A 26,003-nucleotide genomic window follows, 5' to 3' on the forward strand; every position below is an offset into this window, starting at 1 on the left:
ATCGGACTTTCCGACAACAAGTTTTGTTGGGGGAAAATTTGAGAACCTGCTCTCAAACATTTGTGTGCAGAAATTCCGATGGAGCATACACACGGCCGGGGCGTATGCACCCACATTATCGCGCCCTTCCCCGGAAAGTCACTGCTCCAGCAGAATCAAGGAGATATGGTTGCGCCAACCCTGATGACACCCCTCCCCCCCACTGTTTGGCACCCGGGGCGGACTGCCCCCCCTCACCCCACTGTTGGTACACCACTAGTACAGGGGCAAAATTATATCTCTCTCTCTCTGCAGTCCATACCACTCCTAATACAAGAAAAGACTTTGCTCGTTTGGAAACTGCAGCTTAACATTGCATGCTATTATTGAGCTTATGATCTACCAAAACCCCCAGATCCTTCTCCCCTATGGATTGCCCCAGTTGTACTCCCCTAGTATGTATGATGCATGCATATTCTTAGCCCCCAAGTGCAAAACTTTACATTTATCAACATTAAACCTCATTTTCCCTACAGTTGCTCAAATTAATATGCAAAAGAAAGATAAACTGAAGCTGCAGAGAAGGATACTTCCATAGTTTGACGACTGATATTAAGGGAGTAGAGAACAGGGGAGAGCATAAAGCTCAACACTAGGAAAAAAAATCTGGGCGAAAATTTCCTGAGATCAGTGGGAACAGTGGGAACTATTGCGGTATCAGATAGTATTCAATAACGTAAATTGAGATTTAAAATAGATAAGATTTTATTTTAAATAACTACCCTGTTTCCCCTAAAATAAGACCTAGTGTGATTGTCGGTGATAGCTGCAATAAAAGCCCTACCCCCCAAACAAGCCCTAGTTAAAGTCCTTGTAGGTCTTCTTTTCAGGGTAGGGCTTATTTTTGAGGAAACAGAGTAGGGCTTATTTGGGTGGTAGGGCTTATATTGCAGCCAACACCGACAATCACGCTAGGTCTTATTTTAGGGGAAACAGGGTACACAAAAATGATAGTAGAGAACAAAACATACAAACATAGATCAAAATAGACAACAAAATGATCAATCCATAAAATGGACGATGTCATACAAGGGTAATTGAAAACCCCAAACAAGAGGGATTTTTTACATAAATGTAGGGTAGACGCGTGGCTCGACCGGTTTTCGCGGCACGAGAAAACACCGCTTCCTCAGGAGACGTCACCTACAAGTCCGAGGACTTTTGTACCCCTCAACAAAGAGACGACAGACTGCGAGACACCCAAAATTTGGGTGCCCCCCCTGGGGGCGGGCACGGGGGGTGGAATATATGGGAGGACACACTTTGCACCCAAATTTGCCAAGGTAGGTATAAGGTTAAACATGAAACATGACACTTCACAGGGCTTTATATGGCCAGAAATGTCTTCAGCAAAGAGCCCCAACGGAGTCAGAAATGATTACTCTTTAAAACAGTAGCAGAGTGTGTGTGTGTCTCTCTCCTGGGCGCCGCTCATGATATTAAGGGAGCTTGTATTTATGCTCCTAATATGCTTTGGTTATTATATGATAAGTGAATATGATACGAGAGGTGCAAGGTTTGTTTGGTTTATGTTTTTTTTTATTTTTTTGTGTTTATTTTTTTTCTTTCCTTTTCTAATATATCATTTAATAATTTCAGATATTTAATGGACTTATTTGATATATTATTTGTTTGGTATAATTATTAAAAAAAATATTTGATATAAAAAATAAATAAATAAAGTAAAACTTCACTCAGAACATTTTCTTTTAGACTTGGATGGCGTTGGCAAAGCCCTTGTACACACGGTCGGACATTCCGACGGAAAATGTCCGATCGGACCGTGTTGTCGGATAATCCGACTGTGTGTGGGCTCCATCGGACTGTTTCCGTCAGAATATCCGACGGACAAAGTTTTAGAGCTGGGCTATAAAACATTCCGACAACATGATCCGATCGGACTTTGTCCAATTGTGTGTAGAGAATTCCGATTGGACAAAGTGCCACGCATGCTCAGATCAAATTCCTAGACCAAAGCTATTGGCTACTAGCCTGAACGTAGTCCCGTCGTAACGAAATAATGTCATCACGTTACATACGATCGGATTTTCCAACAACTTTGTCCGACCGTGTGTATGCAACACAAGTTTCGGACAAAATCCGTCAGACAAAATCCGACGGATTTTGGTGTCGGTATGTCCGACCGTGTGTACAAGGGCTAAGGGTTCACATTTTTCTAAGGTTTTTATTTCACAAATGGTGGGGAAGAGTCTCTATTAATTGAGAATATTTCCCCTCTACATGTTGATCAGTAATAATAACTAGAGATATGAGTAGCTCGAAATGTACGGTGAAGATCTGGCTGTATTCCTAAAGCAGAACTCAGAACTTACAGTTAAGGGAACAAGTGGTTATACCAGGCTGCAGCTGTAGCCATGATCCTGGTATCATTGTTTAGTGTCGGCAATCCTCATTCCAGTATAGGTGATCCGAGTGGCTCTACAGCCACCCAATCACTTTTACAGGGTTATAAAATGCTAGGCAGTACAAACATACCAACAATGACCCCATTTTGGAAAGAAGATACCCCAAGGTATTCAGTAAGAGGCATGAGGAGTCTTTTAGAGATCAAATTTTTTGCCACACTTTTTGGAAAATGAAGAAAGTAAAATTAAATTTGATTTTTTTTTGTCCCCTAAGTTATCATTTTAATAAGATATGTCGCATGCATAGCATGGGTATACTTAGAATTACACCTCCAAACACATTTTCCTGCTATGCATGCAACACATCTTATTAAAATGACAAAAAAAAAAAAATCTAATTTAATTTACATTTTTCGCTTTCCAAAAAGCGTGGCAAAAAATGTGATCTTTTTTGCTGACCAACTGAATGCAGGGTCCCCAAATTCCAATGATCACCTTTTAGGGGCATACATTACATATCTGATTTCCTAACTGCCTATTAAATTTTTTAGTGGTCCTGAAGTGCCAGGATAGTACAAACACCCCAAAACGAGGGTTATAACACTTCATTTCCTGTCCCATAGCCAATTGAAAGTGAGAAAAAGTCCCTTGGGGATCCTCAGATCATCAAAACAAGTGTTCTCATTGGAATATTTCTCCTCTATTACTTTCCTGGGGACAACCCAAAATTTGGGATTTTCTTTTACTTTCACTTTCAATGATAATAATAAACAGAGAAGAGGAATCTCCTGAAAGTGGAGTTCCACCCAAAAGCATTTGGCATATTTTATTGGAGGGGGGGGGGATGTGGGTACCTAGTTTTGACTGGTGCTTCCTGTCCCACTTCCTGCTTCCGCCTTCTCACTGCCTAGGCGACTCCTCCACTCCCCCGAGATTGTGCATTCCTCTCTGCAATCTTCTGGGACACATCAGATGATTGCCTAGCCACTAGGAGAGCGTAGCGTGACTTGCGCATGCGTACTGTGTACCCAGCTGTTGCAGCTGGGTTCCCACACTTATAATGACGGCACTGTGGAGGGGGGGGGGAGAGGAGCGATGCTTCAGGCGGCTTCATCACAGGACGTGGGACTGGTGAGTGTCTGTTTATCAGTCAGCAGCTACACTTTTTGTAGCTGCTGGCTTTTAATAAACGAGTGGAACTGACAGGGGTTCTAATCCCTCTCCCCTCTATGCAACACTAAAGATAAAAAGGTTTGCCTTAAGGACATTTTCACACTGACAGCGCGGGGGGCGTCGGTAGTAAAGCGCAGCTAATTTTAATGACGCTTTACCGGCGTTTTAGTGGCGCTTTTTGGCTGCTAGCGGGCCGCTTTTAAACCCCTGCTAGTGGCCTAATAAAGAGTTAAAAGCCCCCGCAAAGCACCGCTGTCAGGGCACTTTGCAGGCTCTTCGGTGGCGCTGCCCATTGATTTCAAACGGTGTACACACCGCCCCTAAAGCGCCCCAAAGACACTGCTTGCAAAACTTTTTTTTAACATCCTGCCAGCACAGAGCCCGTGTGAAAGCATTAGGATTGCAGATAAGGCATTTTTCAGGCACTTTACAGGTGCTATTTTTAGCGCTAAAGTGCCTGAAAATCACCTCCAGTGGGAAAGAGGTTTAAGTTATATCTTAATTGATCAACTGTTTTGATTATTTGCTTGTATGTGTCACAGTTGTTTTTAATAATAAAAATAAATTGTATCTCTTTTAAATTAGTTGTATGTACTATTGGAGGCATATGTAAAGTACCATTGCTTTGGTTTTTCTGTATTGGTTCAATTAATAGGCATGATGCCTCCTTTGGTAAGATCCTCTGTTATATGAAAGTCACCACACATGTGTCTGAGTTTATTTTTTTCTGTGTATGTAATCATTATATATATATATATATATATATATATATATATATATATACCTCTATATATATATGTAGATCTATCTATCTATCTATCTATCTATCTATATATATATATATATATACATATATATATGTATCTAGCTATCTATATATATATATATATATATATATATATATATATATATATATATATATATATATATATATACATAGATAGATAGATAGATAGATATATGGGATGGCTTCTTCATACCGTATATGGGGGGGGGGGGGGGGGGTCAGTTGTATTCTGTATGTAAAAGCATAATTTCTTTTCATATTCTTGTGACTATAATTGCGGTTGGAAATTGAATATTGTAGAATGCTGTACTTATAACTACATTATGGCAAAATCCATCTGGGGGACTCCAAAAAGAAGAAACTACAGCGGACTACCGCTTTAAATATTAAAGTGGGGTTCCACCCTAAAGTGGGACTTCCGCTCACTGGAACCCTCCCCCCCTCCAGTGTCACAGTTGGCTCCTTTCAGGGGGGTGCAGATACCTGTCTAAGACAGGTATTTGCACCCACTTCCGGGCATAGACTCCCACAGGAGTCTATGCTGTTTCCTGTCCCTGCGCGCTGTCTGCTGGGGCTGGGACACACACGGGTCCCAGAGACAGTGCGGACCATTCCCATTGCGCTGCACGACTCGCGCATGCACAGTAGGGAACCGGGAAGTGAAGCCGCAATGCTTCACTTCCTGATTCGCTCACCGAGAATGGCAGCGGCAGCACGCGAGAGCCGAGCGATCGATCTCGGCTGCCGACATCGCTGGACCCCGGGACAGGTGAGTGTACATTTATTAAAAGTCAGCAGCTGTAGTATTTATAGCTGCTGGCTTTTAATATTTTTTTTTCCAGTGGAATCCCTCTTTAAGTTCACCTTCCATAACATGTTACACCCATATTCCATGCTGCTTTTTTCCTGCACAGAACACTTACTGGAATGTGGTAAAATGCATCAAAAACACATCAGAAAGCTCCTACATGCATCAAACCCGCACTGGACCCCATTACAGTGAATAAAACATCAAAAACACGCATTCAGAAATGTATGCACAATGGATCCGGAGGAGGTTTTTGTGGTGTGAATTAGTCCTAGCACACTTTTCTGCCTACAAAAAAAAAATATGCTTTTTTTTTTTTAAAGTGAACTTATCCTGTAAATTTCATATCAATTAACTGCATTAGGAATAAATCTATAATGACAGAAGCTTCCAACAACACAAAGACACAGCGATTTCTTAGAAACTGTCAGTTATCTTTATGCTGAGTGCAGTGAGATTACAACTTGCAAATCACATGACCAGAAATAAAAGTTTTAACCCTTTCACTGCCAGAGCTGTTTCTGCACGCATGCTTAAAAAAAAAAAAAAAAAAAAGTAGGCCCTGAAGATTACATAAAGCCCCCAAACATTATATATCTTCTACAAGCAGACACCCTATGGAATAAAATAGCGGTAGTTCCAGTTTTTTTAATGTCACGTGATATTCCTGCAGAGGTCTAGGAAATGCTAAATTTTAGTCAAAAACACATTAAAGTTAATTTTAGGACACACAAATGCAATAAATGACCCCATTTTTTATTTTTTATTTGGTAAAATATAAAAAATGAGTAAATAGGTACGCCAACGTTTCAAATATTAAACTTGTGTGCGTCTGTGGAATGGCAACAATCTTCAGTATCCTGTGCATGCATTTACGTTTGTACGTGCATATATGTGGGGGGGGGGGGGGATTTTATGTGCTATGTTCGCTTTCAATACATTTTTATTTAGATTTTGATAGGTGGTAATTTGCGATTTCATACGTAGGTGCCCCGATGCATGCGTTTATGTTTGTATGTGCGTTTATGTGGGGGTGGGAATTTTTTTATTTTTTTGGGGGGGGGGGGGGGGTTAAATGCTATGTTCACTTTCAATACATTTTTAATTTTTATTGAAGTTTTGTCAGCTGGTTACATGAGAGATCCTACAGTGAACACGTTGTGGATACAGTGTTAGTGCTGCAAACCAACACGTCTCATTGCCAGCTCTGTATAAAGTCCATATCCCTCCTAATGCGTTCTCCTATACAGCTCCTCCATCGGCCACAGAACTAGGACCGATACACTGAGGGCATCGCCACCTACTACACAACATCGCTTCCGCCCTGCCCACGGCGACGCGTCACGTAAGGACGTCGGGGACGTGGGGTCAGCGTGCAGGCGACGCCGCACGTCACGTCCCGGCTTGTCCAGCTGCAGTCATTGGGCTGCTGTGAGATCGGTAATCCGGGGGTGAGGGAGAAGGTGAGGAGGGTGGCCGGTACCGGTACCGGTACCGGGGGTGTCATGAGCCAGAGGAGGGGGGTGGGGCCTGACACAGCTGTACACATTGCTCTGTATTCCTCTGTCAGTGTTATACACAGTCTATTCCTGAGTCCTCACATTGTGTCCCCTGTCTGATGAGGCCATAGGACATCCGGTGTCACTGAGTGTATTAAATTGTCTGTTCCTAGGATCAGGGCCCTCCCCTCCCTCTTGTCTTCACTTCTACTTCACTGTCCCCCTTTGTACTGTAAAGCAATGACACTATGTATATCTATATACATGCTGTATGATAATAATCAGCTGTGTATAGCTCAGCTTATGTCACCGATTATCCACTTGGAGACCAAGGCCCCCATCACATGGGCTCTGTGTTTTGATGGGCCGTGCTTTGCTCGGCGGGGGATCGATCCGCTGAGAAGGCGGATGTCAGGTCCGTCTCCGCTTACCGTATGGAGACAGACCTGTCAGAGCCCCTCTCCTCTATGGGGAGATCAGATAAAAAAAATCTGATAACCTGTCCATGTTCATCCGATCCGCCAGATGGATGGGAAATAGGCTCACCGTCCATCTGGATTTGGTGGACCGGATAGCATTGGGTGACAGCGGACATGTCACCGCCGACATCGACCGCTCCATAGGGGTGTATGGATCGTCAGGTCCGCCTGAGAAACTGACCTGATTGGACAGCATGTGTGAAATGGGTCTCTTTTTTTTTTTTTGTTTACAAGTAAAAATAAATAAAAAGATAACTTCAGCCATAACCCCCCCCAATCCACTTGCAAACCGCAATGTGTGCGTAAAGAAATCGGTGTGACTGACTCCATTGGAGTCGCACCGATTTTGAAAGTAGTTCTTATGCTACATTCTGCACTTTCAGGTGCGATTTGCATCGACGTCTGTGCATGAAGTAGCACAGATGTCTTCTAAGTTGTACCTGAAGTCGCACTGACGTGCGGCTTAGAAATCATGTGACTTCAAGTGAAGCCGTGTTCGGTGAGACCAAAGGATAAGGGGGAGAATTACTAGAACTGGAGCGCTCAGAATCTGGTGCAGCTGTGTGTGGTAGCCAATCGGCTTCTAACATCAGGTTTCTCAATTAAGCACTGAAGTACAGGGCACTTTTACCCCCTTCCTGCCCAGACCAATTTTCAGCTTCCAGCACTGAATGGCAACTGTGCAGTCATACAACGCTATACCCAGATTATATTTTTAGATTTTTTTTCCCCCCACAAATTGATTTATGTGGTGGTATTTAATGACTTGTGGACCGTTCAGCCACAATGTACTGCAGACGAGCGGCCACTGTAGTCAAAGCACCGTACCCACACATTGCTGCCTAAGTCCGGGTTCCAGGCCACAATGTACTGCGAACGTGCGGCTGCTGTAGTCAAAGCACCGTACCCAGACATCACTGCTTAAGTCCAGGGTTAGGGCGCACACATTGTGGCCTGGGTTCCAGGCCGCAACGTACTGCGGTCGAGCGGCTGCTGTAGTCAAAGTTCCATACCAGACTCGCTGCCTATGTCCGGGTTTAGGGCGCACACACATGCATTGGGAGCCTGTCAGCAAGTCCCAGCTAATATTTAACACCCGGAACCTGCTGATCGGCTGTGTATATTTACAGACCAGAGACATGTGTTGGTAAACACAGAGCTCTGTACAGAGGGAGGATCTGTCAGTTTCTCATACCTGCAAAGCTGGGTTAGTTAAAAGAAGCATACTTTACATATAGTTGGGCTCTATTTGTGTGATATAAACTTCATTTGGGTACAGTATTGCATGACTGCTCAATCTCCAGGTAAAGTAGCGCAGCGCTGAAAAGCAAAAAAATAGCCTGGTCATGAAGGGGGTAGAATCTTGCGGAGGTCAAGTGGTTAATCACTACTGGGTTTTATATTATAATAAAAAAACATTTTTTTTCTTAATTTGTTTGGTAATGCTGACTGGGCCTCGCAATGTGTTGGTAGATGGGTATGTTCTGATTTGCTGCTCTGATAAATGTGCCCTGATAAAAATTGTAGTGACAGAATGATTTGTGATTTTTGTATTTTGCAGACTAGAAAATGGCAAAGGTTTCCGACATGTTCGATGTGACCTGGGAAGGTAAATTCTTATTCCTTATACCAGTGTAGTGCAGTAAACTGTTTCTACCTTCATATAGTTTTGGGTGTTCGTCATCAGCACCTGCCCAGCCTGTTTATATGGGCATTGGTTAGATATATTCACAAGTTAACGTTGAATATCAGGTAAGCAGCCTCATTCCCAACAATAATTAATAACAAAATATGTTGCATTAAAAAAAACTTAACTATGTTCCTTGGAATGCCTCCACAATTAACCAATACTTAAAGCGGGAGTAAACCCGCTGACTTTTTTTTTTTTTTTTTTATATATACCTGCAAGGGAAAAGGCATAATGAGCTAGTATGCACCACATACTAGCTCATTATGAAATACTTACTTTAGAACAAGGTGTCGGCATCTCACTCGGTCCACGCCAAGGGAGCTGACATGTTCCTTCGGTGTGTCCTCCGTGTATTGCAGCTCCGGTCACTCGCAGCCCTGGATGTCTCCCGGCAAGGTCTGGCATCTGCCGGACTTTCAGCCGAGAATCCCCTGTGCGCATGCACCGCTGAAGTCATTGCAAGGGGAATATCTCCTAAACCGTACAGGTTTAGGAGATTTTCTTTTTACCTACAGGTAAGCCTTATTATAGGCTTACCTGTAGGTTAAAGTAAAAAATTGGACTATACAACCGCTTTAAACAAATAAAATAAGTACCGTATTTATCGGCGTACAACACACACCTTTTTCCCCTTAAAATCAAGGGAAAATCATGGGTGCGTGTTATACGCCGATTTCCCCCACCTCTCGTGAGCCTCTCAGCGGCTTTTGCCCGATCTCGCAGTCCTGCGGCCAAAAGCCGCCGAGATGCACAGGACATCCAGCTATGTATCTCGGCAGCGCCATTTTCAAACGGCAAGGCTGCACATGACACCGACAATGCTGCAGATGGACACTAACAAGGGTGCAATGATGGACACTGATAAGGCTGCATTGATGGGCATTTAGATGTAAGTTTTTTTTTTTTTTTTTTTTCCTTAAACTTCCCTCCTAAACTTGGGATGCACGTTATACGCCGATAAATACGGTAATTGTTGACACCATAAATCTAAATGTTTTCAGTCACCCTCACCAAAACCAGGTAAGGTAATGCTATAACAAATTTTATCCTCCAAGTGAAAGAACACCCAGTTCTCACATGTGATTTAACTTGATAAAGTCCAAAAAACAATTGTAAAGTAAGACGCTCACTCCATTTCATGATTGGCTGATTGTGCACCATTTATCAATCATCAGCTGAGTCATCTGCTCCTTCCCCTTCCAATGGAAAAACTCAACAGCAAAGAAAAAAAAGATAAAAAAATAGTGTAATATTTCTAAACCACCTTTGTTCAAACTTTCTCTGCCAAAAATACTTCTCAGAAGCACAAATGATAAAGAGCCTCTGCAAGCATCCACTCCCTCCCTCCATGCAGCCCAGTCCAGTTACACAGGTTGGTACATGCCAATACTATCTGTATCTCACCCCGGACTTCTCTTCTGTCACTTCCGGTTGCCATACAGCCACGTCCTGCATGGCATTTGCATGTTCTCTCTGTGCCTGCGTGGGTTTTTCCTGGATATTGAGGTTTTCTCCTTTTCCAGGTTAGTGATTCTACTATAACTGTGGTATGCTGAGAATTATCAAGGAGAAGAAAAGGTGCTGCTCACCATTCTAGTGCATTAGTGTGTATGTGGCCTCTGTCTGCGCTGTTCAAGCCACGTGGCTGAGGTCATGTTCAATTACTTCATATACTAATGCACTGGGTTGATAAGTGGAACCTTTTCTTCTCCTTGATGTTCTTACACCTCTGAATGGTGCACTGGTGCCAGCTCCCTTTTTTGCAACAGTCAGGGAGATCTCTGTCTAGATTGGCACTGAAAATTTAATTGAAAGAACAAGGTTGGTGACCGGTTCTGTTTAATGTTATTGAAGGAAACTTGTGGAGCAATATGAAGGCTGGCTAGTCTAGTTCATTGGATCCCAAGCTGTATCTACAGCTGTAGTAGAATCACTAACCTGAAAAAGGCAAAAAACAGAATACCCAGAATAAGCCCATGCAAGCACAGGGCGTGGCTGTATGACAACCGGAAGTGACAATCCGGATGTGGTGGAGAGGCGGTCCAGGTGACCTACTGATGGTATCGGCATGTACTGGCCTGCTATCCCCACTGGCAGCATTGGTGGAGGGAATGACATATGTTGGATGCTTGTAGAGGCTCTTTTATTATTTGCGCTTCTGAGTATTATTTTTGGTGGAAAAATATTGAATAAAGGTGCTTTAGCAATATTACGCTATTTTGGATCTTTTTTTCTTTGCTGTTGAGTATTTCCATCGGAAGGGGGAGGAGCGGATGACCCAGCTAATGATTGAAAGCGCAATTAGCCTATCATGATAAGAGAGGCAATACTATTTGGTGAGTGGGTGTCGCTAAAGTACGTGGTGAAGTGTGGAAGAGGACAAACCACATGAAGAATTGTCCTATTGGTCTATAATTTATTTTTTTGTTTTTATTAATTGAAATCCGTTTTTTCCAGCTTTGGCTACAGTAGAGGTTTTTTTTTTTTTGCTGTGTTTGAGAAAAACACAACCAAGGTAGTTGGAGGAGTCCTCCCCACTGTGCCATTCTATTCTGACAGCCGGAACCCTCTGCTGCTAGAAAACACTAATCAGTGGCTGCAGCCGCTGACCAAGCATTCCCATTCGACAGAAGATCAACTTTTGTTTTAGTAGGAACAGTCATGCATGGATCAAAATTTGTCTGGTCCCTACTGAACTGCCTGAATTTCAATCCATCTGTGGCCAGAGTAAAGGTTATTGTAAAGGCTTGTTTCCCCCCCCCCCCCCCTATAAAAACAACAAATATGTTATACTTACCTGCACCGTGTATTGGATTTGCACAGAGCAGCCTGGATCCTCCTCTTATTGGGTCCCTCTTATGTCTTCTGGCCCCTCCCTCCTGTTAAGTGCCCCCACAGCAAGCGGCTTTCTGTGGGGGCACCCGAGCCGAGTCACAGCTCTGTGTCCATTCAGACATGGAGCCCTCTTTCTCTTCCCTGATTGGGTAGGTGACTTTGACAGCAGCGGGAGCCAATGGCACTGCCGCTGTGTCTCAGCCAATCGGGAGGGAGAATCTCAGGCGACTAAAACGCTTGTGGACATTGTTAGGGAGGAAAAGAGGGAACTCGGGTAAGTATTAGGGGAGGTTACTACACACGTAGGATTTTTTATCTTAATGCATAGAATGCATCAAAAAAAAAATCTGCCTTTACAACCCCTTTAAACAAGAATCTGTTACTTTTTTTGAGATTTCCTGACTTTCTGTTGCATCTCTGGGGGAGTAATTGAAGGAAAATATCTCAATAGGACACTTATTACAGCAAAAACAAACAAACAAACAAAAAAACAAGAAAACCCTGAGTGGTCTTAAAGTGGTTGTAAAATCCCTTTGTAATTTCAAGGCAATCTGTCCGATAATGCTATGTGCCCAGTGTGTGTGCCTTATTAAAAAAAAAAAAATGTCGTTCTATACCTTATTTCAGAGCGCCAATCAGTGCTCACGTGACCGCCGCCGCTCCCTCTCCCGATCTGACAGCTACAGTGAGAGGAGCTGAGAAATAAGGTATACAACCCTTTAAAAAAAAAAAAAAAAAAAAAGCGCACACACTTTAGCAGCAGGATGGGAGGGATGGGCACTGACACAAGCTGACAGGCGGGAGGGGGGTGCACTGTACTGTTCATGCTTTATAGGAACAGGATCTTCTTTTTTTGTTTTTTTTGTGTAACAGACGGCGATACATACTGTTAAAAAAAATAAAAAGTCGGCTATTTTACCTGCTAAAGGATGTGCCATTCTAATGACACATTGTTACAATTTCCTCATCCATTCCACACAGTATAGATTGTTTTTTTGGCTTCTACTGCATGAGAGGTACAGCAATGTTTAAAAACACACCCTCCTGTATGCTGGTTTGGCCCTGAGGCAGCAGCACACACATGATGTCCCTCTGCTCACTCTGCTCTTTTCTCCTGTAAGCATGTTCATAGTCAGGAAATGCACACTACAACAGAGCCTGACTGGTTTCTAGTGTGGCTCCTCTACCTCCGTCTCGCTGTTTCTGTACAGGGGATTACAGGAGGCTGATATCGAGACTTTAACCACTTCAACCCCGGCAGATTTGCCCCTTAATGACTGGGCCATTTTTTGCGATACAACACTGCGTTGCTTTAACTGACAATTGCGCGGTCATGCGAAGCTGTACACAAACAAAATGTACTTCCTTTTTTTCCCCACAAATAGAGCTTTCTTTTGGTTGTATTTGATCACCTCTGCGGTTTTTATTGTTTGTGCTATAAACAAAGCCACAATTTTGAGAAAAAATTTTTTTTGTTACTATAATACATATACAAAAAAAAAATATCTAAAATATATACCGTATATACTCGAGTATAAGCCGAGATTTTCAGCCTCTTTTTTGAGGCTGAAAGTGCCCCCTCGGCTTATACTCGAGTCACCGCTGTCTGACTGCTCGATCAGCGTATCGAGCAGACAGACGGCGGACATTAAAATTCAAAAGCCGCGCCTCCTTCTCCGCCTCCGCCTGTGATAGGCGGAACACTGAATTTCCCAGCAGTCAGTGTTCCGCCTATCACGGACATCCGCTCATTCTCATACTACGGACGAGTATGAGAGGATGTCCGTGATAGGCGGAACACAGGCTGCTGGGAAATTGAGTGTTCCGCCTATCACAGGCGGAGGCGCGGCTTTTGAATTGTAGAATGGCCGCCGAGAAGAGCGGCGATCCTGGAGCGGCGATCCATCGGCACGACACGGGACGGAGGAGGCACGGCACGGGACGGAGGAGGCACGGGACGGAGGAGGCACGGGACGACGGCGGCTCGGGACGGAGGCTTGGGACACAGGTAGGCTGGACACACACACACAAGGCTGCACGGACACACACACACACACACACACACACACACACACACACACGGATGGATACACACACACACACACAGGGATGGATGGATGGATGGATGGATGAATACACACACACACACACACACACACACAGGGATGGATGGATGGATGGATACACACACAGGGATGGATGGACGGACACACACACAGGGATGGATGGATGGATGGACACACACACAGGGATGGATGGACGGACACACACACAGGGATGGACGGACACACAGGGATGGACAGCCATGTCTCACCCTCGGCTTATACACGAGTCAATAAGTTTTCCAGTTTTTTGGGGGTAAATTGGGGGCCTCGGCTTATATTCGGGTCGGCCTATACTCGAGTATATACGGGTAATATAAAAAAGAATATCATGTCTATAAACTGAGATAAATTTAGGGCTTTTATTTATTTTTTGTTATTTTTACTGGCAGTGGCGGCGATCTGCATTACTTTTTTTTTTTTTTTTTATAATTTCTATTTTTTGCGGGACTGTGACATTGCGGCGCACAAATCTGACTCCTAATGACACTTTGGGGATCAGTTACTTTATTATATTTATTAGTACTATAAAAATGCAGGGAAGGGATTAACAGTAGGGGGTGACAAAGGGTCTAAATGTTTTCTCTCAGCGTGTTCTAACTGTAGGAGGGGATGGGCTGGCAGGGACATGACAGAGATCACTGTTTCCGATCACTGGGACTAGTAGTTCTCTGAAATGTCTCCTGTCAGAATGGGGATCTGCCTTGTTTACAATGGCAGATCCCCATTTTGCCTCGGTACTAGGTGGACATCAAGTCAACCCGACCCACGGGCATGCTCCCGCAGCGTGCAGCCAATGCGCCCGCATGAGTCGCCATACATGGCGATTTGCACAGGAGAGCCGACCTGCTGCCATATAACGATGGCGGCTGGTTGGCAAGCGATTAAAGTACGTACCCTTTTTGCATTTGATAAACTTTCAATCAATAAACCTTAGTATCGTGCTGCCATATGTCATAGTTTTAACAGATTTTTACTTGTAAATGCTTCAAAAAACAATTTTTTGTTTAGTTTCCTCTTTAAGCAAAGGTCTCGGGAGCCCTCTATTCTGAGGACCTCAGGTCTCCCGGCAGTCAGATTCTGGACAGCTGCAGCCAGGAACAGATTGAGGAATGTCTGTACAGTTTTCTTTAGACTTTACAAAACTATGGAATAGGATGGCCCACCGAACTATCCATTCACTCGACCTCCAATCAGGCCGGCCCTTGCACTACATCAGGGATGTCCAACCTGCGGCCCCAGAGTCTAACATGATGCCCACACCTGTCTGGAGGGAAGATGGGGGAATTACCTTTTTCCCCCCAATCATTTTTTAGGACAACCACCTGAGAGATGATTGGTTCCTTTTGATTAAAAGTAAAATATTCCCCTCATCTCCCAGTGTAGATTGTTTCCTACCATCCAGGAGCAGCACAATATTTCTTTATCCTGCTTGAATGGTTTTTTGGTCAGCGGTCTCCCTCTTGATTCAGATCCATCTGTTTTGTCATGGCTGGGTCTTCTACCTGGATCAGAGGGTCCCCCACCCCCCCCCCCTTTTTTTTTTTTTTTTTCTTTCCTTGATCTTGACCACCGGGTGATAATAGGAGGGTCGACTCCTGAAGAACTGGCTGCTAAGCCCTGTCGTCAATCCCCCCCCCTTTGGGGTTTTTGACAGGGTGGACATTGAGGATAATCACCAACATTTTTTGTTTGTTTATTACTGGTACTTTTACATACATATATTGTACATTCTCATCAGTCCCTGCCCTCAAGAAGCTTACAATCTAAAGTCCTTAACTCACTTTCTTACACCATACTAGGACCATTTTTGACAGGTGCTCATTAAAGCGGGGGTTCCACCCTAAAGTGGAACTTCCGCTCATTGGAACCCTCCCCCCCCCCTGCGGTGTCACAGTTGACACCTTTCAGGGGGGAGGGGGGTGCAGATACCTGTCTAAGACAGGTATTTGCACTCACTTCCGGGCATAGACTTTCGTGGGAGTCTATGCCTCTTCCTGTTCCACCGCGCTGTCTGCTGGGACACACACGGGTCCCAGAAACAGAGCGGACCATTCCCATTGTGCTGCGCGACTCGCGCATGGGCATTAGGGAACCGGGAAGTGAAGCCGCAACGCTTCACTTCCTGATTCCCTCTCTGAGAATGCCGGCGCAGCAGCCGAGAGATGATCGATCGGTCTCGGCTGCCGAAATCGCTGGATCCTGGGACAGGTGAAGTATCCATTTATTAAAAGTCAGCAGCTGTAGTATTTATAGCTGCTGGCTTTTAATATTTTTTTTGTAGGTGGAATCCCTCTTTAACCTGCTAGCATGTCTTTGGGGTGTGGCATGAAACCGGAGTGGGTGGAACCCACACAGGCACAAGGAGAACATGCAAACTCCATGCAGGCAGTGTTGGGGTTCCAACCACTGACCCCAGTGCTGCTAGGCTGAAGTGCTAACCACTTGGCCACTTTGCTGCCCAATTATCCTGCCTCAATGGCCTTTGGGTCAGCGGTCTTACTCTTGAATCAGGTCCACCTGTTTTGTCATGCCTTGGCCTTCTGCCTGGATTTGAGGGTTCCCCTCTTTTTTTTTTTTTTTTTTTTTCCCTTCATCACCAGGTGGTTGCAGGGGGTCAACTCCTGATGAACTGTCTGGTAAGCCCTATCCTCCTCCTTCTTTTGAAGGGGGCTTTGACAGGGTGTGTTCCAGGGCATCTAGGACCACGTGAAGTCCTGAGTCTTGCTGCCTAGTAGGCGCATGCCTCTAATGCTTCAGTTTGAGGTCACTTCTGGTGCTTTTGATTTGAGCCAGGACTGGGATGGTATAGGGGTTTGCCATTACCATCCTGAATGAAGGGACAGGATGGCAAGCGGTAATGACCTCCACAGTCAAGTCCACATGTTGCTTCTGTGCACAAAATGAGGGTTTCTGCACTGGGTGTAGTTTTAGAATTCTGTATGGGGAACAGTTCTTTCTTTGTGCACTTTGTAACATCTGCTTGTTTAGAATCTGTCATATGGCAGGGTGTCAGCATGCGGTCCAGTAACAGGTGATCCATATTAGCATTTGCTGTAAACATCACAACTAATAAAGTCTTCTTTAATAAAGGGAAAAAAAAAAAACTTGGGGTCTGTATCTATATCTGAAAGGCCCACAGAAAAAAAAGATATATTTTCCACAAAAGAGATGGAATATTCCCGACCAGATAAAACAAGAAGAGAGCCAGGTTAAATAAGTGATCTGAAACGGCAGCATCCAAAAGGAAGTCTGGGAGCACTAAATTTTCTATGTGGAACATCATATATTTTTTTTTTTTCCCTCCGGTATTTCCGATTGAAAGAAAATACAGTTTTAGTAAAGCTTTTAATGCCGTCTTAAGTACTGACTGCAATTAGACATGTTTTTCTTGACTTAAGTGCCGTTTTACAGTTAATTTGAGAAACTCATCTACTCTTAAAATGAAATTGAAGGGAATTGATAACCGCGGTTTGCTTTACAGTCTGTTTTGTTATGAGACATAAAGTAGTGCAGTGAGCCCATAATCCACTCCTACACACCACTTCACGCATTGCATTTGGTTGCACAGGTCACATCAGGTAACGAGTAGAAAGTACAATGCTTTCATGTATGATAATTGTGTCTAAATCAGTTTATCACATACAATTCCATGGCCCACTGATGATCTGCAGGCTGATTGATTGCTGCTGGTCTTCAGTCGGTTTTAAATAAATTGTAGCATTAACCACTTCAATACACACACCCCCTTCCTGCCCAGGCCAATTTTCAGTTTTCATCGCTGTCACGCTTTGAATGACAGTTGTGTGCAACACTGTACCCAAATAAAATTTTTATTATTTTTTCCCCCACAAATAGAGCTTTCTTTTGGTGGTATTTGATCACCTCTGCGATATTATTATTATTATTATTATTATTATTATTATTATTATTATTATTATTATTATTTGTATAATTTTTTATTTTATTTTTTATAAACAAAAGAAGAGTGACAAGTTAAAAAAAAAAAACACAATATTATTTGCTATAATATATATCCCAATTTTAAAAGAAATAAAACAATTTTCTTTCCTCAGTTTAGGCTGATATGTATTCTTCTACATATTTTTGGTAAATAAATAAATCGCAATAAGCGCATATTGAATGGTTTGCGCAAAAGTTATAGCGTCTAAAAAGGGGCTAAAAAAAAAAATTATATATATTTTAAAAATGCTAGAAGTCATAGCATTAAAAAAAAAAAGAAAATATATATATATATATATATATATATATATAATTTTCTTTTCTTTTCTTTTATTTATTTTTTTTTTTTTTCCGTGTTTGTGACAGACACTATTTTGAAACCATTCATACAGCGATCAGTGCTATAAAAATACACTGATTACTGTATAAATGTCACCGATCGGTGTTCCTCTGTAGTGGGAACACACAATCGTTCTTCTCTCTCCTGACAGGATGTGGATCCGTGTGTTTTCACACACAAATCCTCCCCAACTCTGTTACCGGCAATCGCAGGTGTCCAGCTCCCAAGTGACGTGGCACACACGCACCCCCAGATGGCTGGTAAGCCCAGGACGTCTTATTACGCCCGCCCAGGATGGGAGATCCCTCCTCCGGACGTCATTTGACGGGTGTGGTACGAAGTGGTTAAAGTGATTCTAAAGGCATTTTTTTTTTTTCAAATAACAAACGTGTTATACTTGCCTGCTCTATGCAATGGTTTTGTACAGATCAGCACTGATCCTCTTCTAGTGCCACCTTTTCTGATTGCTCGTGCATGTTCACTATTGGGCTGGCTTTCTGGGTCCATTGACGCACACAGCTTGGCTCGGCCCTGCCCCCCGCTCTCTTATAAATGCCTTGATTGACAGCAGCAGGAGGCAGTGGCTCTTGCTGTTGCCTCTGCTCTCATGCCCATTGCTGGATTGACATCGGGCTCGGGTACGTATTATCAAAAAGCTGTATTTGAACTCCAATCAAGTGACTGCCAGAAAATCTCATCTGTCTGCTGCAGGCAGGAGGAAGCATTTCATTTCCACCCTCAGTGCTCAGGTAGCACATTTGTAACTTTGTTGCAAGATAATCTGCACAGATATTTTGTATATATGCACTTCACTTTCTCCACATTATGTTACAGCCTAATTCCAAAATGAACTTCTTTCACATTGTCATTATGGGGTATTGTTTGTAGAATTTTGAGGAAAATAATGAATTGAATCAATTTTGAAATAAGGCTGCAACATAACAAAATGTGGAAATAGTGAAGCCATGTGGATACTTTCCGGATGCACTGTAGGCTATGACCCTGGATGAAGCCTGAACAATGATAAAGGCATTGTCAGGGGCTGTACTGTGGTCTCTGTGAGCAATGTTTAAGTGGTTGTAGATCTCAGCCATGAAATATGAACAAAGCATATCCCTCTATAGTGTGTACTTGTCTCAATTAAGTGTACTTAGCTTTGTTCCTCTGCTGTCAGCACAAATCACTTCTGACAAGTTTTACTGACACCAAGAGAAAAAAGGTGACAGGGAAGGGAGCTCTAGCTGATTGAAAGCCTTAGCTTGGTTCTTGTGTGCTGTGTGGGTGTCCCTCCCCTCCCCTCAGCTCTCAGACCTCTCCTCACTGAGCTCTGCGGACTGTAACTTCAGCTCTCTGTCCCCCTTTTCTCTTATATTCACCAACTGACACAGCTCCTCTCTGTAACTAAATGGGTTGTATAGCCTGCCATTAGGAGAAACTAGGCAAAATTGTTACGCAATACACAGAACTTTAATCCCGCCCCGGTTCCCAGCTTTCCGTTTTTATAAATTCTTGTCTTTGAATGGATGTAGAGAAGACTGCAGAAAGACGGATACAGAGATTAAATGAATCCTACTATACAAGATGTATCATCTGAGGCCGTTCACTTCACTGGGTGTATGTAAAGGGATTACAACCACTTATAACTGAAAGTATTGCATGTACACAGAGGCGGCTTTTTACCTGCAGGTGTAAAGTATGTGAAACGTCAGGGATGGACAGCACTGATGGTTGGTTGGCTCAATGATGTCACATGTTGATGGAGAGATCCTCAGCCCAGTGTCTCCCAAGGACAGGGTTGAACCAGTGGGATTTTATATGAATTATGCAATCAAGGAGATAACATGGCAGGGTGTGTCTTTACTACAGGCAAGCCTGCAGGGCGCGCGCTGTGATCGCCCGAGTCAATGAGCCTCAGGTAATCACACACACCCTTGCCACATGATCAGCTGTCGGCCAATGAGAGCTGATCATGTGATGTAAACAGAGGATCGGTAATCCTTTTTTATTAATTTTTTTTCTTCTTGCGTTGACAGCGCAAGGAGGAAAAAAAAAGGGCGATCACTGGCTTCTGTTGAGGGGACATCGGTCCTGAGCAGGGAGAGGCGAAGCCGCCTCATTTGTGCCCACCAATCAGTGCCACCTATTAATGCCCACGAGTGCCACCTATCAATGACCACCAGTGGTGCCAATCAGTGCTACCTATCTGTTTCACCTATCTGTGCCCTTCAGTGCCACCCATCAGTGCCACCTTATCGGTGCCCACCAGTGCAGCCTCATCGGCATACATCAGTGAAGGAGAAAAATGACCTGTTTGCAAAATATATTAACAAAATATAAAACTGTTTTGTATTTTTTGTTTTTTTTTTTGAAAAAAAATCATTCTTTTTTTATTTTTTTAACAAAAAATAAAAAGCCCAGAGGTGATAAAATTACCACCAAAAGAAAGCTCTATTTGTAGAAAAATAGATAAAAATGTAATTTGGGTACAGTGTTGTATGACCGCGCAATTGTCATTAACAGCGCTAAAAGCTGAAAATTGGTCTGGGCAGGAGGGGGGTTTAGGTGCCCGGTAAGAAAGTGGTTAATACAAATACCCCAGTCTTCATCTGTGATTTTACTTTTTCGCATTCATCACGTTGTGGACTTTATTGAGTTTATCACTATAATTTATGTGTTTACATCCCTTAATACTGTCTCATCTAGGGACCTTTCTTATTAGCTTTGCACATTTATCTATTATTATCCCCTTGCAACTGTCTTTTGCTATGCCGGCTGCTGTTCAATGTTTGAAGTGACAGCGCGGTATTTTCCACTTTCACAAAAGTGTGTCAGGTGGGAGTTCACTGTTTCAGGACTCTGGTGGGGTGACCTCGCTGCTCTAAGCATTCTGTGCCATGCCCAGCCTTGTACTGAGGGCACCATTGCTGCAGCTTTGTGGTCATATGACCACTTTGGAAAAGATGGCAAAAATTGTTTAAAAAAAAAAAAAAGAGGTTATCTGTATGCAATAAACATGAAGACAACATGTGAAAGGTGGGTTATTGCATAGACTTCCCTTCTAATGTGCATTATAACTTCAGTCACGCTGGCCCCGTGTCTCCTTTTTTATTGAGCTTTGATCAAAAGTCTGCGAACTTTCACAGAGCCTGAACAGATTGATAGGGGAGAAAAGGAAAGGTGTCTGTGCAGCTGGGGTGGAGGACAATAAAGCAGATCTGCTAGAGGCACCACAAGAGTTCCCCAGCTACTCGTTCTTATTACAGCGTGCATACTTGAAAATCGGGCTACAATTGTAAAGGCTAATGTATCGACCTACTAAAATAACTGAAAAGCATAGGAGCCAGTGACTTTTTAAATTCTGTAATTGGTTAAAACGTGCTCCATCTGAAGATCTCTTGCTTCTTTGCTGACTTCTAATAGCCTTATAACATTGTGCTGGGGGGGGGGGCGTCCTGGTGAATCTAATTATTGTAACTAGATAAAATGTTCCGTCTCAGAAGAAAAATTTGATACAGATGGTGTGTTTTATTTTTTTATTTTTTTTTCTTCCTTGGAAACAGTTTATTTGGTTAAAACTATAAATATGTATCTGTAAGGCCCCTTTGACATGGGGTGGACTCTGCCTGCTCAGTGGGGAATCTGTCCGCTGATCCCTGCTGAACAGGCGGGTGGCTTGTCCATGCCTGCTCTGCTTATGCAGAGTGGACACAGACCACTGTCCTCTATGGGTGGTTGGATGTAAACCGACCAACTGTCTGTTTACACCCAGTGGCCATCTGATCCGATCCACTCACTATAAGGATGGGTAACGTATTCCCAGCAATCTGTTTTTAGCAAATAAGATCAGATCTGGTGTCAGCAGGTGTCAGCGGACACATGTTGAGAGAGGGCAATGGATGATCTGGTTGGGTTCGCCTCAAAAACTGACAGGTGGACCTGATCAGTCCACCTGTGTGAAAGGCCTTATACAAAGATTTTTAACTTCTTTACAGTTTTTTTTTTTTTTTTTTTAATCAGAATCTCCTGATTGTGTAGAAAGGACAGGGTGGTGCATGCAGAAAGGACATGGGTTGTAGGCTTTGTTTTATTTTGTTTTGTATAGGATAGGGGTCAACCTGACTCGGACTAGAGCTGCACGATTCTGATTAAAATTAGAATCACGATTTTTTATTTTTTTTGCTTAGAAGATAGATCACGATTCTCGCGGCGTAACCTCATCTTTCACAAAAAAATTGGGATAACTTAACTTTTTTTTTTTTTTTTTTTTTTTTTTTTATTAATCGAAGTGTATTTTTTCCCAAAAATACTTCATCCTCTTTATGTCACAGAAATTGATGGGAAATTGAATATTTTGGTTTGGTACCAAAGTAAGAGATGATGCTTATATTATTATTCAGGATTTCTATAGTGTACAGTTTGTGCAGCACTTTACAACATGAGGGCAGACCGTACACTACAATTTTATATAATACAATTCAATACGGGAGGAATCGGAGGGCCCTGCTTGTTAAAGCTTCCAATCTGAGAGGGAGGGTGAAGTGCTACAAAAGGTGATAACCGTGGGGGATGGGCTGATTATGAGCATAATTTGTTCCAGGAGAATGCTTGTAATCCAAAGCACTCGTATATCAAAGCGAGTTTCCCCATGTGGGGGCACCAGAGACATTCGGAAACGTTTGGAGACACTCAGGAACGGGGTGTCTGTGAGCGTCACCGGGGCCCCCACACCTCCGGCCAAATGCAGTACTGCACACCCCAGCCTTTGAATCCTGCTAGTCTAGCAAAACAACGCTCTCAAAGCAAATCAGATTAAAAAAATAAAATAAAATAAAAAAAATAAAGCTTGTATTAAAAACCGCTCGTTACTCACAGTCCGAGGTTTTACTGCACAGTTAGGTGGGGGCAGGATAGGTGCAATAGGAGATGGATCCTGGAGGTGAGCATGGAAGGAGATGACAAGGGAGCTACAGAGCAGAAGGTCTTGGGAGGAACGAAGAAAATAATTTGGTTGGTATTTTGAAGACTAAGTTAATGATTTAGCTGGGTGCCAAATTGTGGATGGCTTTGTAAGTCAGTATTTTTAATTTATGGTAATTAGTTGGGTGAGTGGAAGCCAATGGAGGAATATTCAGAGAGGAGTATATCTTTAGTGGGAGCGCCTGTTCAAGAATAAGCTAAGTGGTATATTACCCTAATCTTGTAAAGATACGATATTTTCTTGATCCCTGTTTTCTGCAAGTACACAAAATTACCTGTTGATACGGATAGAAATTCATTGTCCATGTTAGTTTCTGTTCATTGAACTGAAATCGGAAACAAGGTTATCAGCTTTTCCCATCTATCTTCTATAAAGCAACAACCCTCTCTATAATATAGATGAGGGAGGTGTTTGTAGTCCAAATTGGTGGTGAGCAGCCTAGCTTGACAAGACTGCTCCTCCATAGATACATAACGCCTGTATCTTAGAGTGTTGTAACTGTAGGACAGGAAATGTGTTACCCACCGACTCATCAAATTAAGAGCATGGGGGAAAAAGACTGATACAGCCACCAAATCCTAAGACCTGGTACGCTGCATTATATTAGTTTTGTTTTTTGGGTTTAGATAAGCAAGTGCTTGGAGCCGAGACAAGTGCCAATTAAAGCGGAGTTCCAATGTAAAAGTGGATCTTCCTCTCATCGGAACCCTCCCCCCCCCCCCCCCCCTCCGGTGTCACAGTTGGCACCTTTCAGGGGGGAAGGGGGCACAGATACCTGTCTAAGACAGGTATTTGTACCCACTTCCAGGCATAGACTCCCACGGGAGTCTATGCCTCTTCCTGTCCCGCCGCGCTGTCTGCTGGGACACACACGCGTCCCAGAGACAGCGCGGACAATCCCTATTATGCTGCGCAGTAGGGAACCGGGAAGTGAAGCCGTAACGCTTCACTTCCTGATTCCCTCACTGAGAATGGTGGCGGCAGCAGCCGAGAGCCGAGTGATCGATTGGCCTCGGCTGCCGACATCGATGGACCCTGGAACAGGTGAGTGTCCATTTATTAAAAGTCAGCAGCTGTGGGGGCGTGGCTAGCCGCGGAGCGAGATGGCCGCCTGAGATCTGAGCTCCGCTCCACGGCAGGCTTACAAAGCGACACAGCAGCAACGGACCTTCTCTCTCTCGTTCGCCAGAGAGAGGGGGGTTGAGGGACGCACAACGGCATGCCCGGACGCCGCCATCCACCTCCGCAGCCCCGCCGGGTGACCGAATACTTCGGCCGCATGGATCAACAGCCCAGCCAAGATGGCGCCGACCGGGCTGGCAGTGACACAGGCCCTGCTTCACACAGATCCGCGCAAGCCTCACAGCAGTCTGCACCTCCTGCACAGTCATCGCAAGCCCGCAGCAATAGAGAGGACACAGAGGAGATGGATAGCCTCCCTCCATCGTATCAAGCAGGGGATGTGCCACAGGAGAGAGGTAAGAGACTGGCCTCCTCCCCATGCAACTCTCCCCACAAAGCTCACATGGCTAAAAAGCATCATGGCACTGACCCTGGCTCTGCTCTTGCTGCACCAGCCCCATTGTCCACCCTGGCCACCATACCTGTGACTGATAATCCTGTGTCTGAGTGCATGCTCAAATCCATGTTACTCACCCTGCAGAAAGACCTCCACAGGGAACTACAACTCTCCCTATCCCAAGTACATGACCGACTGGAATGTCTGGAGGACAGAGCAGACATAACGGATGAGCACGTTTCTGACATGAGTAAAGCTCACAATGAACTTCTTGATGCTCACGAACACCACACGGAAGAAATCCAGAAAATTAAATTAAAGCTCGCAGACCTCGAAGACAGGTCCAGGCGTAACAACATAAAATTTAGGGGGATCCCTGAAACCGTACTACCCACGGACTTGCCAAACTACCTCCAACAACTTTTCCTCACCCTGATCCCTAATCTCACACCCCATGATCTGATTATTGATCGAGCACATAGAATTGCTAAACCAGACCATCTTCCAGCTGACACACCCCGTGACGTCCTGGCCAGGATTCACTTTTACCAGATTAAAGAACAGCTACTTCGTGTAGCCAGGAATCTGCGACCTCTGCCAGCTCCTTACAGCAAACTGGCCCTTTTTGCGGATTTGTCTCCCGCCACCATGGAGCTCCGCAGATCGTTCTCACCGGTTACATCCCTACTCCAGGAACACAATATTGCATACAAGTGGGGCTACCCGACCAAATTATTAGTCACCTACCAACAAAAATTAGTACCGATTTTGTCTCCCAAAGATGGTTATAAAAAGCTAACTAACTGGGGCCTACTCCCCATTCGCACAAAACCACAAGTGCAGGAGAAGCACTCTGCCGGAATGGCATATCCACCCCGACGTCCTTCAAATGGAAGGGATAAAGCCTGATGTCTCTTAAGGATCAACAGCGCCCTTTGCACACGCAAGCCTGCCAAGGCGACCTCTAAGTTTCACACCCCCGACGATTCGAAGTGTGCCAAGCACACTGCTGTATACTCCCTTTTTTTTTTTTTTTTTTTTTTTTTTTTGTGATCATAACATTGCGCAAGTTAAGATCTTTTTAGTTACAACACTTCTGTTCTTTTTATTGCTCTTATATTTTTTATTTTTCTGTTATTGTTAACTTGTTCACAACTGCTTTATTATTGACCCACTGGTATCTAACTCTTTGTGACTGATCACCTAGTCCCTGAGACTCGTTTCCCTATTGCATAACCCCAGTAGTAGTAAATGCCGTGATCCTCGTCCTGTTCTTGTTTGCATGCCGAGGCTCACAGCTTGTACAGTATATAAGCTACATTGTACTATTGCTATAACTACACAGTGTAATATTTTGTTCTTTATCATTTGTGGCCGCGCTCGACATCTGTGCACAGCTCATACCACTTTACCATTATGCCACTC

At 43.8% G+C, this 26,003-nt stretch overlaps 1 protein-coding gene across 2 annotated transcripts in view; it reads left to right on the top strand.

Annotated features, from left to right (window-relative positions):
* Positions 1 to 6,486: 6,486 nt before the first annotated feature.
* The window catches only part of EMC2 (ER membrane protein complex subunit 2), a 133,551-nt gene continuing 114,034 nt past the window's right edge, over positions 6,487 to 26,003 (top strand). Inside the window, exons 1-2 of one of the 2 annotated variants that reach the window (XM_077493175.1) lie at positions 6,487 to 6,636; positions 8,713 to 8,760. In XM_077493175.1, coding sequence (XP_077349301.1) covers positions 8,721 to 8,760 — 40 coding nt within the window. In that variant the 5' untranslated portion in view covers positions 6,487 to 6,636; positions 8,713 to 8,720. The remainder of the gene's footprint in view (positions 6,637 to 8,712; positions 8,761 to 26,003) is intronic. The other variant, XM_077493176.1, reaches the window with a different exon arrangement.

Source organism: Lithobates pipiens, unplaced genomic scaffold, assembly GCF_037356315.1.
Source record: "Lithobates pipiens isolate NorthernLeopardFrog02 unplaced genomic scaffold, aLitPip1_a1.2 Scaffold_19, whole genome shotgun sequence".
Taxonomy (NCBI): Eukaryota; Metazoa; Chordata; class Amphibia; order Anura; family Ranidae; genus Lithobates; species Lithobates pipiens.